The 15925-nt window shown below is 33.9% G+C and overlaps 1 protein-coding gene across 1 annotated transcript; it reads left to right on the forward strand.

The window, feature by feature from the left end:
- Positions 1 to 12281: 12281 nt before the first annotated feature.
- Positions 12282 to 14060, forward strand: LOC127097597 (transcription factor VIP1). Its single transcript, XM_051036099.1, has 4 exons — positions 12282 to 12767; positions 13081 to 13213; positions 13409 to 13493; positions 13607 to 14060. The coding sequence occupies exons 1-4, from the start codon at positions 12319 to 12321 to the stop codon at positions 13975 to 13977; spliced, it is 1038 nt and encodes a 345-aa protein (XP_050892056.1). The 5' UTR covers positions 12282 to 12318; the 3' UTR covers positions 13978 to 14060.
- Positions 14061 to 15925: the final 1865 nt, after the last annotated feature.

Raw genomic sequence — 15925 nt, forward strand, 5'->3', positions numbered from 1 at the left:
CAGGAATAGTATGGACAAACATTCAGGATATTCAGGCATACTTAAATTCACATGTGAAATCAAATTACATATCCGAAAATTTAATCATGATGCCTTATGCATGTAGAGATTACCGATTAAAAGCGTAAAACAGTAGTGATGTGCCAACCTGTTTGCCACTGAGCTGCGATGTTGAAGGGATTGACCACTCTTGGTATCGGATGGAGTTGGGCGGCGGTAACTTCGGTGCGGATGAGCGGCCTTCAGGGTTTCTTTACTCGGAATTCTCTGAGTTAGTCTCCAGGGTTTCTATGCCAGGGTTTCTGTCCGTCTTCGTCTGTCCCTTTTCGTGACTGAAGTGGCGGTATTTATAGTGATTGTGGTGACCTAATGGGCTCAGAATGAAGCCCGAAAATTCTGATATATCGCAAGCTTCGCTAGGCGAAGGAGTTGCTCGCCTAGCGAGCAAGCTAGTTTGGGCCTTTTTCTGGATTGGGTCTGTTGCGAGTTGGGCTTTTGTTCTTTTGGGATCAATGCTTTGAAAAATAAGTCGGAGTGCCTAAGAAATGCCTTGTAATATTAATTGGCAAATTTTGGGGTATGACACAACTCAATACCTTTCTGTCCTAAAAATGACTCTAGAGTATCCCAAAAGTACTCTAAAGTAGCCAAACATGCTCTAAGGGCAATTCTTCATAAGTGATAACTCTACTACCTCTAAGGACTGACAATTTAACTCAATTTTACTATTTTGACTTAACAACCTTCAACAAATAAAAATATTATTCAAAAGGTAACCTTATAATGTGGTCATCTAAATCTTTGTAGGGTTTTAATTATAATTGAGAATTAGAAGCAAATGATCCATGAGTGATTTCTTTGCATCTGATTATTTATTCACAATTTCTTGATCAATAAATCGATGCATTCCCAAGACATTTACATTATCTACTCATCATAGCATGCATTTCATTCCACACAATGCTTAAAATATCAACTAGAATAAATTTTTGGATATACAGACAAATCTGTTGAATCAATTTCCAAATGTACTTATAATCAACGAGCTAAAAATTTCGAAAGCAGACTTGTGTACCTTTATGTTATTAATCTACAGTTCGCGTAGTTTAACCTTGTATGCTCATTTTATATTTTTTCGGCCGCGTTTCAATCAGCTTAGCATGTTCAACCGGACATTTTTTTACTTCAAAATTTGATCAAAATTTGTCTCTCTTTCAAAAGTTTATGTTGCAATGATCATTTTAGTGCGTTCGCTTTAATTTTTCAGACATTTTTGCGGCCAATTTTTATTAATTTTTTTATTTTTGTTTTTTAGTAAAAAAAATAGTAGAATTAAACATAATTAAGTTTATATTTAGTTTGTTTTTTATTTTAAAGTATTTAATTTAAATTTAATTACTAAACTATTTTTTTATCATTTTTGAAAGTGTTAGAGGGCATTGTTGTTATTATGTATATATATTTAATGTTTGTTGAAAGATGGGGATATACTAAAAACTCAACTCCCACGACACTCATTGGCAGGGCAATTGTTGAAAGTTGAAAATCCAAAATGGAAGGATAAGGAGATTAAATTGAAAAAAAAAGCGAAAAAAAGGGAAAGGACAAAAAGGAAACGTGTTTTAAGTGGGAGAGAGGAGAGTCCGTTGTAGACCTTTTTCTGCAGAACTTCTTCATAAAACTCTTTTTTTGAATTTTTACTTCATCAAAAAAATACAAACACAACATCAACACACCACTTCATACAACATCTCACCACAAACTAAATACAACTAACTTTTTCTTTTCTTCCTCAATGCAACACTCTCTTCCTCACTTCATCATCAACATACTTTAAACACACAACATACACAACATGGATAACAACAACAACATCATCATCGGACCTTCAACCTCCTCTCAACTCCATTGTTCTTCACTCTAAACCCATACAACAACCATACCTTAACATCATTCTCTTCCACTCATACTCAAAAAACTGAAAAGATCATAAAACCAACCACCTTCATCCTCATAAAACCACAAACTAACCTCCATATTCATTCTTTCTCCACCTTCAAACAATAACAAACACATTTGATCAAAACAAACAAAAAAGAAGAAGCGCATAACGTTGGTGTAGCGGGGTTTTCGTTACCTTTAGGTTTATTGACTAAACCAAAAGTCAACATACAATTTGAGTCGCCACCGCACTTTTATTTGTCCAAAGGAAAGGCTAAATAGAGAACAAATGCCAAGTAAGAATTTTTTAAATCAAAAACTAATAAAAATGTCAGAGATCTAGGTAAGGGGTTTGGTTATGAAATGGGAAGGTTTTACGCACCCAAAACATCCTTAGTACTCTAAGGGAACCCTTTTTGCAAATATGTGTTGTAGGTTGGTATTTGTGAAAAGATTGGAGGGATGAGAAGATAATAGATTATATTTACAAATTTTGTTGTTTGAATGGATGAACCCATTGTCTACGTACCATCACAAAGGAGGATTAAAACCTCGTAGTTCAGGGTAAAAATCTCAAAGATTGGTGAATTGATTTGATCAAAATCCTTAAGGTCTTTTGTTATCAAAGGGAGAAAACTCAACCTAAACCAGCAATCCACCATGTGAGGAAGGCTTCAACATGCTAGTGAGGGGTTAACCCTATAATAAGCATGGAAGACTTATAATCCAATCACTAATGATGAGGTGAGATTTACATCAACCAATATGATAACTCAAACCTATGGCTAATGTTTTTGAAAAGTTTTAACAAGTGGCCATTGAAACCACAAAAACAACTTGAAGTGAGTTGTATTTACAAGTTAGAGTTATTTACAAAATGAGGTCAAAGTTGGATTAACGTCTATTTACAATGAGTATTTATGAAAAATAGTTTTGAAAAGTCAAAGGCTTAAGGCCTAGGTTTCTAATTTAAAACAAAGTCAAAGTTTTGAAAATGATTTTTGGCTTGGTTAGAGTGGGGAGAAGAAGAGAAGGGCTAGTCCTAAAGCATACAAAGATAAGAGAAGGAAAGATAAACCCTTGGAGTTCCTTTTCTTGGAATCATAGAGATGATTCAAGATGCTCCTTTCCTTTGGACTTAGCACACAAACAAGCAATCAAACAATTTGAATTCAAGCTCCTAGGATCTCCATTGACTTGGCTCTTTAACTTGGCTACTCATGACAATGGTCCTCTTTTCACAATCTCAAGGTGGGATCCCTATTCACACAAAAGCAAACATCAAAAAGTTCACAACACAATAAGGGGAATGGACAAAGAATAAGTTTGGAAAGAAGTCCTTTGAAGTCAACTTTGAATTTTTAGCATTCTAAAGGCATGAGGCCTAGTTGCTCTTCAACAAATTTTGCATTCTAAAGGCATGAGGCCTAGTTACTCTTGAACTCCTTTAAGCATAGGTAAATCTTAATTCTAGGTCATTTCTCTTTTTGCAATGTTCACATCAACACAAACACAAACAACACAAGATAGCAATATATGTACACAATAATTGGCTCAAATGAGCAAAAGAAAAATGACATAAACATAAAATATGTGCTCAAGTGAGCAAAGTGAAAATCAATATGAATATTGAGCAAGAAATAAATGACATTAAAAGTAAATGACAAGAAATTAAATGCTCAAATTAAAGTTAGTAGTTAGTAAAGTTATGTTAGCTTGTCATAAGACAATGTAGCGCTATGTTAAGCAATCGTAAGTGGACTAATGTAGTAGTCACACCTATCTGAGGTCGGTCAATAAGAATATAGGCAAATAACACAAGTTAGATATCATGACTAGTAAGCTAAGCTCCATAAACTTGTCATGCCAAAACAAAAGGGGAAGGGCCTTGTATTGACTTTAGATTATTTGCTTGACCAAGAAGCAACATATCTTTGACACAAAACAACTCACTTGATCATGGATCAAGTTGAGTTTGGTTTGGATCAAAGAAGGTCAAACCTCTCATTTGTCAAAACCAACCATAAGACTTTAACTCATTGGCCATTGATGGAAAGAAAGGGATGAAGATGAAAGGGAGGGAAAAAGAAGACAACCACCAAATCCAATTGATCAAATGTGAATCAAATCACTATTAATCAACACCAAACATAAGAGAAATGAAGATAACAAGTCAAAGAGTAAATGATATTTTTTTGGTATTTTTTGAATTAAAATAAAATGCAAAATAAAAACAAATGAATAAGGTCAAACCTCAAATTCAATTCAAATCAACTTCAAAGAGTCCAATTAAATTCTCATAGGTTCAACATAGTCAAACAAGCTTTGACTAATTTTCTCATCAATTTTTGAAACCAGAAAGTATTTAAAAACAATTTAAAACAATTAAAAATAGCACAATATGAATTAAAATCTCAAATAAATCTCAAATCAAATAAGAAATTGATGAGATTATTTTTCATTGACTTATCATGATCCATAGATACTAGGAAAATATTTTTGGATTTTTCAAAAGTCAGAAAGTATTTTAAAATGAATTAAAACTATTAAAAATCAAATAATCCATAAAAAATATCAAATGAAGTCACAAAAATAATTAAAAATCAAAATATGAAACTAGATTTTTTAAGAAATGTTTTGGAGTTGGTCTCATATTTTTATGACTTCAAATGAAATTTCTATGAATTTTTGAAAATAAAAGGAATTAACTGAAAATAAAATGAAAATAGAATAAATGGAAAAAAAACACAGTCGCGTGATGCAACTCATTAATTGATGTGGCATCAGTCAATGGTCCAGATGTGAGGGAACACGCTACATCCAAGTCAAACGTGCCACATAAGGTATTAAATGAAGTAAACACAATGGAGGATCAAGATTAAAACGTGGTATCCAGATCCAATGGCCAGGAGACAAGACACGTAGTGGTGGTGGTGGAAACCACCGTCTTCTCCGGCGAGTCAACAGAATCCGGCCACTAGTTGCAGAGAAAAAAAGTTTATTGAAAATGGAAAACAAGGACATGGAAATGAAGCTCGTGTGATGGAGATCATCACTGTATCCATGGATCTTCCTCACTCTTCCTATATTGAGAGAAATGTGAAGGAGAAGATCATGGTGTTCAAACTGAAAGTTCATGAAATGGAAAATTGATAGCATCACAAGCTTACCTCAAGTGTGAGGACTTCAGAAAACCACACAAACATAAGAATGTTACATTGAAATGAGAGTTCTAGATCCAAAAAGTTTGAATGTATACCTCTGAATTGAAGCACTTCAGGCCACGAATCCCTCAAGTTTCTTGCTCCTCTTTAATTTATGGATGCAGGGGAAGTGAAAGGCTAAGGAATTAGGCTTTGAAGATCAGCTAATGATGCTGAATTTCAAGCTCGAAAGTGAGAAAACTTTTGAACAATTCCTTTGGTATGGCTATGGTTTCAGTTCTGCAGCAATTCAGATCTCCAAAAGGTTGATGAATGAATGAGAAGGAACCTTTATTTATAGCTGAAGGTGGTTGTGCATCACACTTCCCTCATGTGCATGGCAATTTGAATTTTTCTTGCATGGGCCTATGCAAGCGTGTAGCAGGCCCAATGATGGTTGCAAAAGCTAGCTGAGATCATGTAGAGAGCAAATGGTCGTGTGCATTGGACTGAACAAGCTCGCATACCCAAGTTTCATCATAAAATACCAAAATGCACATAAATGAAGATAATTTCGAAACTCACAAATGGTAGGTCCAAATGAGTAATGTGAGTAATGGTTGGAAAGCCCTTGAAATAAGGAACAAAAGTAATATTGAGAAAAAATTCAGTTGGCATGTGAATATTAATGAAAACTGGCCTGGAAGATCTAAGTACAAAACATGTTTAAGTCACATTTGAAAACTTTCACCAAAAGCAAGCCTAATCAAACCCCTATGTTTTCATGATGAAAGCTTCAAATGGAAAAACCTCCAACATCAAAGTTGTATATCTTTTCAAGGTCATAAATTTAGAATCAAAGTTTGAATAATTTGGATTTTCTATGACAAAGTTATGGGCACTTGAATTTGGGTACTTTTTCAAATTCAATGAATTAGGTCCAAGATGACCTATAATATTTTGTATTATCAAATGTATTTATTTTAGGATTATGAAATTTTGTCCAACATAACATTTTAAGTAGACATCTCAATATTTCCAATGCATTTGGTCTCACCTCATAATCATAAAAATTAAGGAAGTTATGTCCTTGGTAAGTTGACCCAAAATTAGGGTTTCAGTCAAAATGACCTATAATGTTTTGAAATGAATGATGACCTTACAAGTTTCAAATGGATTTTTTATGAACATGAAAGTTGTTCATATGATTCTTAAGAACATTGTTTCTCTTGGGGTCATCTTCATTTGACAAACACATTAAAAGTTATATCTAAGTGATCCTCAGTTTAGTCAAATGACTTTACTGAGCAACTTTTCAAGGCCAAACTTTCAATCTTGATGAATAAATTATTGAGGATCCTCAAATAGGATCACATATGCATAAAATTATGAATGAAATAACTTCCCTTGATTAAATTTAATCTAGGTTGAGATTGCTTCATGGGCAAGGCATAGTCAAAGCATAGTGAAATTAGGGTTTCCTTGGGAAATAATCCTCAAGCCCTTTGGGTTATCTTGATCAAATTGGAAAATTGAGATACTTGGTTGGGGAAATGCTTTTCTATGAATGACATAGGTGAAGCATCCTATATATTAGGAATCAGGATCTATAGAGATAGATCACAGAAACTGTTTGGCCTAAGTCAGAGTACATACATAGACAAAGTGTTAAGACGCTTTAATATACATGATTCCAAGCAAGGATTCATACCTATGCAACATGGACAGTGTCTATCAAAAACACAATCCCCTTCAACTAAGGAAGAAAGGGATCGCATGAATAAGATTCCATATGCATCTGTAATAGGACTTATCATGTATGCTATGTTATGTACTCGACCAGATGTCTCGTATGCTTTAAGTGCAACGAGTAGGTACTGATCTGATCCCGGTGATGCTCATTGGGTAGCTGTCAAGAATATCCTTAAGTATTTGAGAAGGACTAAGGACTCATTCTTGATATATGGAGGTTAGGAAGAGCTTACTATAATTGGATACACTGATGCTAGCTTCCAGACTGATAAGGATGACTTTAGATCACAATCTGGTTATGTGTTCTACTTAAACGGTGGCGCTATGAGCTGTAAAAGTTCAAAGCAAGATACAGTTGTTGATTCTATAACCGAGGCCGAGTATATTGCTGCCTCAAGTTCAACAAAGGAAGTTGTTTGGATCAAAAAGTTCATTACTGAACTTGGCATGGTTCCTAGCATTGTGGATCCCATTGATCTATATTATGATAACAATGGTGTCATCACACAAGCTAAGGAGCCTAGATCTTACCAACGATCCAAACACATACTTAGGCGTTATCACCTCATTCGAGAGATAATAGATAGAAGAGATATGAAAATATGCAGAGTACCTACACTTGACAATATTGCTGACCCACTGACAAAGCCTCTTGCGTAGCAGAAGCATGATGATCATACTACATCTATGGGTATTAGGGGTATGCCTGATTGACTCTAGTGCTAGTGGTAGACTGTTGGTGTAATCCCTAAAGGCTAATACTTTTGGTACTTGTATCGAATTATTTATTAATAATAAAAGGCTTTTTCTTTATTATGTTTGTTTAATAAAGTCCATAGAATATCTAGTTCATTTAATGTATCAAGTGTGACTTAATCATTATACCCCATTAAGCATAAGGACAATATTCTTAAAGTATCCGTAGTCGAGCTTTGTTGTTAAGTGGGATATCATTAAAGCATTAAGACTATTATGTATATAGACTGATGATCACATCTCATGGGTCATGGATAAAGAGTTATCAAGTCTTAAACATAGGTATGAATATTAGGAGTAATATTTATACTGGATTGACCCGCTATGAGAATACTACATAGAATATTATGCAAAGTGTCATAAGTTATTCTCATGGTGATAATAACCCTTCGACCTGAAACCACTATGGACCCTAGATGTAGAGTCGAGTGCTTTACTGTTGATCAAACATTGTCCGTAACTGGATGACCATAAAGACAGTTGATGGGTACTCCACGAAGCATGCTGAGGGAAATGAGTGACCTAGATGGAATTTGTCCATCCTACATAACAATATAAATGTCTAAGGGCCCAATATTGAACTAGACAAGGATAACACAATTTATGCCTTGCGTTCAATATAGACATAAGGGCAAAAAGGATAATTGTACATACAAGTATTATCATAAATAGGGATTTGTCAGATCACATGACATTTTCGTGTCTTGGGTAGCAGTGATGTGTTTCTAGATACCGCTCAATGTTTATTATGTTAAATACGTGATTTAATATAATTGCCAATATCGCGAAAACCTACAGGGTCACACACAATTGACGGATTGATGAGAGATAGAGTAAATAAGGAACACCTTAAGGTACGGTACAATTAAGTTAATTGTAGAACATCGTAAGGTACGATACACTTAAGTAGAATACGAAATGTGGTAAGGTACCACGCGCTTAAGTGACTTTCGGTATACCATAAGATATGGGTCACATACACTTAAATGAGTGTTTTAGCTTGCAGCCCACACAAGTGGTTCTATAAGTAGAACCCTTATGCAGAAGCATTTCAATTAATGAAATTTTGTTTCTCTCTCTCTCTCTCTCTCTGTCACTCACTCACTCAAAGCCATCGTTTGTAGCAGTTAGCACTGAGACTGAAGGAATTCATTCGTGTGGACTGAGGTAGAGGCATTGTCACCATTCAACGCTTGTGATCACTCCTTAGATTTGCATTAAAGATTTCAATCGACACAAGAGGTAACGGTTTCTATCACTGATCATGACCATTCGTAAGGATCATTAAAGGAAAAAATTTAATTTTTGTTGTGTTTTGGATCGCAATTTTCCTTCACTTTTGCCATCTTTCCTCATAATAAAAACATCACTAATACCTTCAGTTGCTAGAGTATTGTCATTTTCAAATCTTACCATGTTCTTCATTGAGGGTTTCATGTTGACAAACCAATCTTTCCTACCATTCATGTGTGATGAGCATCCTAAGTCCAAGTACCATTGGTCCTAGAATCTTTCTTCATATCTTGTTATGACCATCAACAACATCTCTTCTTCTTCATGCTTTATAAACTTTGCATCATTATCTTGATTTTTTTTGTTTTTCAGGACAATCACTTGAGTAATGACCATACTTCTGACAATTGAAACATTGAATGTGACTTTTGTCAGGTTTTCGACCACCACCTCTTTCTCTACCTGCACTACCACCTCTTTGGTTTCTTTTGTATGAGGGTCTTCTCTGGTTCGATCATCCTCCTTCTTGCTGATTTCGACTAGTCGATTTGTTGTAGCCTTCTCTACCTTTGTTGTCGATCCACTTCTCTATTCATTTCTTTTCTCTTATTGATTGTGCCTGCAAAGTCATATCACTCATTGACTTTCCTGCAACTTTTTCAGTCATTCTTTATTCATGAGATTCAAGCGTCACTTGAAGCACTTCATTTGTCAAGCTTGATAAATCTTTCAATTCTTTTATAATTACTATCACATGGTCGAACTTTGGTGCCAATGACCTCAAGATCTTTGAAACAACTGATCTTGATGTCAACACTTCTCCATATACCTTGATTTGATTCACCAGTTTCGTAACTCTAGTGAAAAAATGAATTATGCTTTCATTGTCTTCCACCTGAAGCAATTCATATGTTCTTTTGTGAGTTTGTAACCTCACATCTTTCACCTTCTCATCGCATCCAAAAGATTTTTCCAGAATTCCCATGCTTCTTTCGCTGATTCAACATCACTAACCTTTTCAAAAATATCATAATCAACACATTGATGGATTATAAAGAGAGCTTTGTAATCTTTCTTCTTCAATTCTTTGTGTGCAGCTTTTTCTTCATCCGTCGTATTTTTTGCAAGCGGTGTCACTCCCTCCTTCACAAGATCTCGATAGCAAAAGACAATTTTTATTTGCTTGCCACCAATTCTCATAATTCTGATTCTTCAGAATTTGGAGGCTCGTCGGAAAATACTCGCTCAGATGATTCATCATGCTATACTTCCAAGAATCGTTCAACTAGTGCTCTAGATATCAGATGTTGGAATTAAAGTCAAAACTTTGAGTAATTCCAAATCAATTTTGACAAATAAGATTCAATCAATTGATTGAATTCTCTCTTGTTCTTCACTCTTCACTCAAGTGAATCAACCAACCTTGATTGCAAGATTGTATCGCTACACAATGATGATAAAAACAAGAAAAGAAAATTGAATAAGAAAGAAGATTAGGGTTTGACGTAAATTGGGGAAGAAAATGATTTCTCCAGAGTCTCTATCTGCCCACAGCCTGTTAAAAATCTCGTTAATTTTGCAACTGCAAGTGATTACAAAATTGTTATGAAAATAGGAGTTACCCCCTCTATTTATAATTAAACTAGCTTGCTCCTTAAGCTAAAACCTAAAAGTTACAAAGGTCCAAAATACCTATTTTAGTTTAAATCGAAATCATGTGTCAAACAACCTGCTTCGACACTTCGAAATCTAATACAACTCACTACATATTTTGACACATCCTTATTTCTATCGAATACTACCTGCTTAAGCACAAAGAATTACAATTCAACATTATATACAATTGAACTGACACCCATATACTTGTAAAGAATAAAACCACAAATCCATTTCGTATACATGAAGTAACAAAACCAAAATCAAATTCAAACAAAATACATGATCAAAGAACACGTTTTTCTTATGAAATTGAAATACTAAATGACAAAGTAAAAGAAGTTAATTCCTCAAATCACGTAAACCTGGTCAAATGTGTCTCTCTTTTAATTATACTTCATCACTTTATAAAGAAAATCATTTATGATTCATAAAAAATAAAATAAAAAATAAATAAAAATATTAATTTTAAAATAAAAGTAATATTATTTATTAAAATAAATATTAATTACATATTCTGAAATGAGAATTATTAAATAAAGAATATAATAATCTAAACATATTATTGTTGTACAAAAATTTTAAAGATAAATTTTATAAGACAAAAAATAATAGTATCATTCTTTTAGTGCTCCAATAATAAAAATATAATTTGGTAATATATATATATATATATATATATATATATATATATATATATATATATATATATATATATATATATATATATATATATAAACATTAATTGCTTTGTTTATTTTTTAAAATTTAAAGAGATAATGTTGTTTGAAAAATTAAACATAAAAGAAAAAGAGAATAAACAAACATAAATAACAAAAGAGAATAGTAATATACCAAAATTATTATAATATAAAAATTATATTAACAATTTTTTTTCAATTTTTCAAAATTGAAAAAAATCTTTGTCCAAATTATCGCAATTGAGAGGATTTAGTAAAGCTGTCACAATTGATGTCTCGCAAATCAGATTTTTTGTGTGTGTATCTTCAATCAGCTCCAAAAATTAAATACACATTCTTTAAAATAAATATTTAGCTACTCTTCAATATCTACAAATATAAGAAAAATTTAAATAACAAATTTTATTTAAATATATTTAACAGAGCATTTTATATTGAAAATTCGAATTTATTACATCATTTTATACTATCTCTTCTTTTACAGAATTAATGTAGAATAGAAAATGTATAAGTTACTCTATCTATCTTTGCAAGAAAATATCTATAAAGATATACTTTCTTTTAAATTACAACACAATTTGTTGATTTAATAAAAAAAACTATTAATTAATATCAATAAATGTTCAGAACATTTTAAAAATTATATATATATATATATATATATATATATATATATATATATATATATATAATTTTAACTAAATTTATATGTAAAATATAAACATCAATTACGCTTCCATTTTTCTTCCTTTACCAGAGTAAAATTTGAAAAAATATTTTTTTAATAAATAAAAGAAGATAAATTATACAGGAGTGAACAAACTCCTTACCGGTTAAGTCTACGTCGTAGGGATAAACAAACTACATTGATTGAGAAGTTTAATAAAGGCCGGGAATATGAACATTATGTTTCTTACCAAAATAAAAGCCTGAAATGTTGATGAACGAAACCTATCCTTCCCTCGTATTACTGAAAACCTGAAAGATACAAACAAAATTTAGTGTTTGCAAGATAAATTAATTTGTCGCCATTCTAGTCAAACGTCCTTTTTAAATTTGACTGTAAGTGCAAATTCATTTTAAACCAAGTTCATTTTTTATAAGCACTCAACTTAAACCAAATCACAAGCAAGGAAATGGATCCGAGCTTCATCGGAACTACTCCTGCTACGGCGGAGAACCACCACCACACTTCCATTTGTGCTGACACCATGGAGTTGGACGAAATGTTGGATAACTTGCTTCAGCGTGATCTTAGTGAGTTCGACTTCAACCTCTTTGACATTCCATTACCGCTTTCTTCACAGCAGCCGGTAACAGGTGGGATGCCTATTGATCCGGTTCCTGCACCTGCACAGCCGCCACAGTTTCAGAGCTTCTCTGAGGTATCTGATAATGTCAATTTGATAAAAACTAACAGTGCCCTAGCTGCATATGGCAGAAACCACGGTGGCGAGACTGTATTAGGCCACCCTGTTTGTCTTGGCAGCGGGTCCTCAGCACCATCGTCTTATAAGAAGAGGACGGTTATACCCCCAGAAGAGCTTGCGGAACTTGAAATTTCTGATCCCAAAAAAGCACAGAGGTTTAACAAAAATATATTATTATTTTTTATTATATTTTATTTATTTGTAATTATTTTAATATTTTTGTGAATCAATTTTTAACAAAATTTTAAGCTAAAAAGATTGATCTAATTTTTCTATCCATTAATAGTCTATTCATTATAAGTGTTTGGGTTTGATAGTACAAAAATTGAATTTTTGCAAAGATTTTGAATCAAGTTAGTAATTTTGCATGCAAGAACATTTGATTGTTTTCTTCTTTTTGTTTCAATTGTGATTTAATTTAACAAGACCGTAACCAAATTATGTGATGTTAATGTTTGGATCTTGTAGGATCATTGCTAATAGGGTTTCTGCTCAAAAATCCAAGGAGAAGAAAAGGAAATATGAAAAAGAGTTGAAAAAAAGAGTTGAGTTACTTAAAATTAAAGCTGATAACGTAACTGCTGAGCGCTTGACCGCGATGGTAAAAATTTAATTTTAAATTCTTTTTTCAAGACTTACATATTAGAAAGCTTATAATATGGCTATAGTAGTACTTTGATTTTAGAAAATGTTACCAAAAATAAAACATGGAAATAATTTAATTAAGCAGAAAGTAAATATAGTTCGTAAATATATCTAGGGCTAGTTAAAAGTATTAATATCTCATGTGATGCAGAATGAAGCTATGCAATTAGCTGCTGAGCACAAGAGGATCAAAGACCTGATACAGTCTACTTTACAGCATCAAGAAAAGCAAAGAGGTACTTTTGCCCTAATCACTTTCCTAAATTTAAAGCATTAATTTCAGATTATTTTTATAAAATTAGTGCGTAAATATTATAATTGATATATTATAAAACTCTTGTGCTTACAGCTGTCATTAAATTGATGAAGGATCAAGCAAATATCCTTGAGATGCAAATTCATGAAATGAATACAGCAATGGCTGATTTATCTTTTGGTGAACCAGTCTCTCAATCCCAGCAAGAACTCTACACACCGCCGCAGCCGCCTCTAGTTCCTCCTCCACAATCTCCCTTTGGCGACCCTTTACTTCCTTCCCCACCATCTTCCTTTGGCGAGGCGTTAGCTCCTCCTCCGCTGTCTTCCTTTGGCGAGCCGTTCGCTCCTCCTCTGCTATCTCCCTTTGGCGAGGCATTAGTTCCTCTGTCATCTCCCTTTGGGGAGCCTTTTCGTGATCATTTTATTGGCACCAACTTTTCAAACTACAGTCCATGGAACTAGTATATTTTTAGGGGTGGGGTAATCATCACCAGTAACATTTGTGTATTGGCATATATATGTACCGGTGAAGCTTGTGAAAGACATCTTTTTGTTGGTGCAAAGGTAGAATGAATGATGAACGGAAATATTCTATTAAGAGAATGACGGTTACAAAACATGATAAAAGTTACAATGATTGTCATCCTATTTATAAGCTAAAACTAGGGTTACTAGAATAGGATAAAATACTAAAATACCCTCTAACAAACTTAGGGGCTAAGAAAATAGTACAACTAATAAATATGAATTACTTCTAATACCATCCCTTAATTCATATTTCATCAAAACTTGTAACACCAATTTCATCCCTTAATCTGAGAAATTGATCAGTCTTGATAGCTTTCGTCAGAACATCTGCCAACTGTTTCTGAGTGCTGCAGTGTACAACTTCTAACACTCCCCTCTGAACTTGATGTCTCAGAAAATGATATTTGGTCTCAATGTGCTTGCTTCTCCCATGCAACACTGGGTTTCTGGCAAGATTGATTGCAGACTTGTTGTCAATCATCAGCTTTAGAGGTTTGTTTACTTTAATCTTCAGATCCTGCAATAGATTCAGAATCCACACAACTTGGCATGCAGTAACAGCACCTGCAATGTATTCAACTTCACAAGTTGACAACGCCACAACAGGTTGCTTCTTGGAACACCAAGAAATGGGACCTCCCAGAAATTTGAATAAGTACCCAGACGTACTTCTTCTGTCAACTCTGTCTCCACACCAATCAGAATCTGAATAACTCAAAAGTTTTGACTCATCCTTTCTTCCAGAAGGAAATAATACTCCATACTTCAGAGTTCCCTTGATATACCTCAGAATTCTGACAGCAGTTTGGTAATGGGACCACTTAGGTTTACTCATGAACCTACTAACCATCCCAACTGAATAGCAAATATCAGGTCTGGTATTGCACAAATACCTCAGAGAACCAACCAACTGTTTGAAGGTTGTAGCGTCCACATCCTTTCCATCAAAGTCAGAATCCAGTTTCTGATTTGTATCAGAAGGTGTGACAGCAATCTTACAATTCTTCAGATTAAATCTCTTCAGAAGTTCTAATTCATACTTGAGCTGATGCAAAATAATATCTTTCTCAGAGTATCTGAACTCCATCCCTAGAAAGTATGTCATTTTGCCTAGATCAGTCATTTCGAATTCATTCATCAGAACTTTCTTGAACTTGGCTATCTCTTGTTCAGAACTTCCAGTCAGCAGTATATCATCAACATATAAACATACCAGAGTCATATTTCCTTCAGAAGTATGCTGAACATAGACACCGTACTCCATCTCACATTTCTGAAAGCCTTGCTTCTTGAAAAATGAATCTATCTTCTGATTCCAAGCTCTGGGCGCTTGTTTCAATCCATATAGAGCTTTGTATAATCTGTACACCATCCCTTCCTGATTCTTTTTCACAAATCCAGGAGGTTGTGACACGTAAATTTCTTCTTCTAATGGACCATTCAGAAATGCAGATTTTACATCTAAATGCATCAGAGGCCAATTCCTGTTAGCAGCTATTGCAATCACCATTCTGATTGTTTCATGTCTTGCTACAGGTGAAAACACTTCAGAGTAATTCAGCCCAGGTTTCTGTAGGAATCCTCTGGCTACCAACCTTGTTTTATGTTTGCCAATTGAACCATCTGGCTTTAACTTCTGCTTGAAAACCCATTTGACGCTGATGGCTTTCTTGTCTTTTGGAAGTTCTGTCAGCTTCCAAGTCGTGTTTCTCTCTATAGCATCAAGTTCTTCTTTCATGGCCTTCAGTCAGAGCTTCTGCTTAAGAGCCTCTTCTGTACTTATGGGTTCAGAGTCTACTAACATGGCACATTGAATAACTTCTCCTTCAGAGTCTACTTCAGTGTCTTGCAGCATGTCAAATTCTGCATATCTTCTGGGGAT

This window comes from Lathyrus oleraceus, chromosome 6 (assembly GCF_024323335.1).
Source record: "Lathyrus oleraceus cultivar Zhongwan6 chromosome 6, CAAS_Psat_ZW6_1.0, whole genome shotgun sequence".
NCBI classification, from domain to species: Eukaryota; Viridiplantae; Streptophyta; class Magnoliopsida; order Fabales; family Fabaceae; genus Lathyrus; species Lathyrus oleraceus.

What these genes read in the sequence shown, in the direction of transcription:
- LOC127097597 (XM_051036099.1), top strand. Translation starts at nt 12,319, where the DNA reads ATGGATCCGAGCTTCATCGGAACTACTCCTGCTACGGCGGAGAACCAC. An exon ending in GATCCCAAAAAAGCACAGAG is followed by an intron (nt 12,768 to 13,080) that starts GTTTAACAAAAA and finishes TGGATCTTGTAG; the next exon opens with GATCATTGCTAATAGGGTTT. An exon ending in GCATCAAGAAAAGCAAAGAG is followed by an intron (nt 13,494 to 13,606) that starts GTACTTTTGCCC and finishes TTGTGCTTACAG; the next exon opens with CTGTCATTAAATTGATGAAG.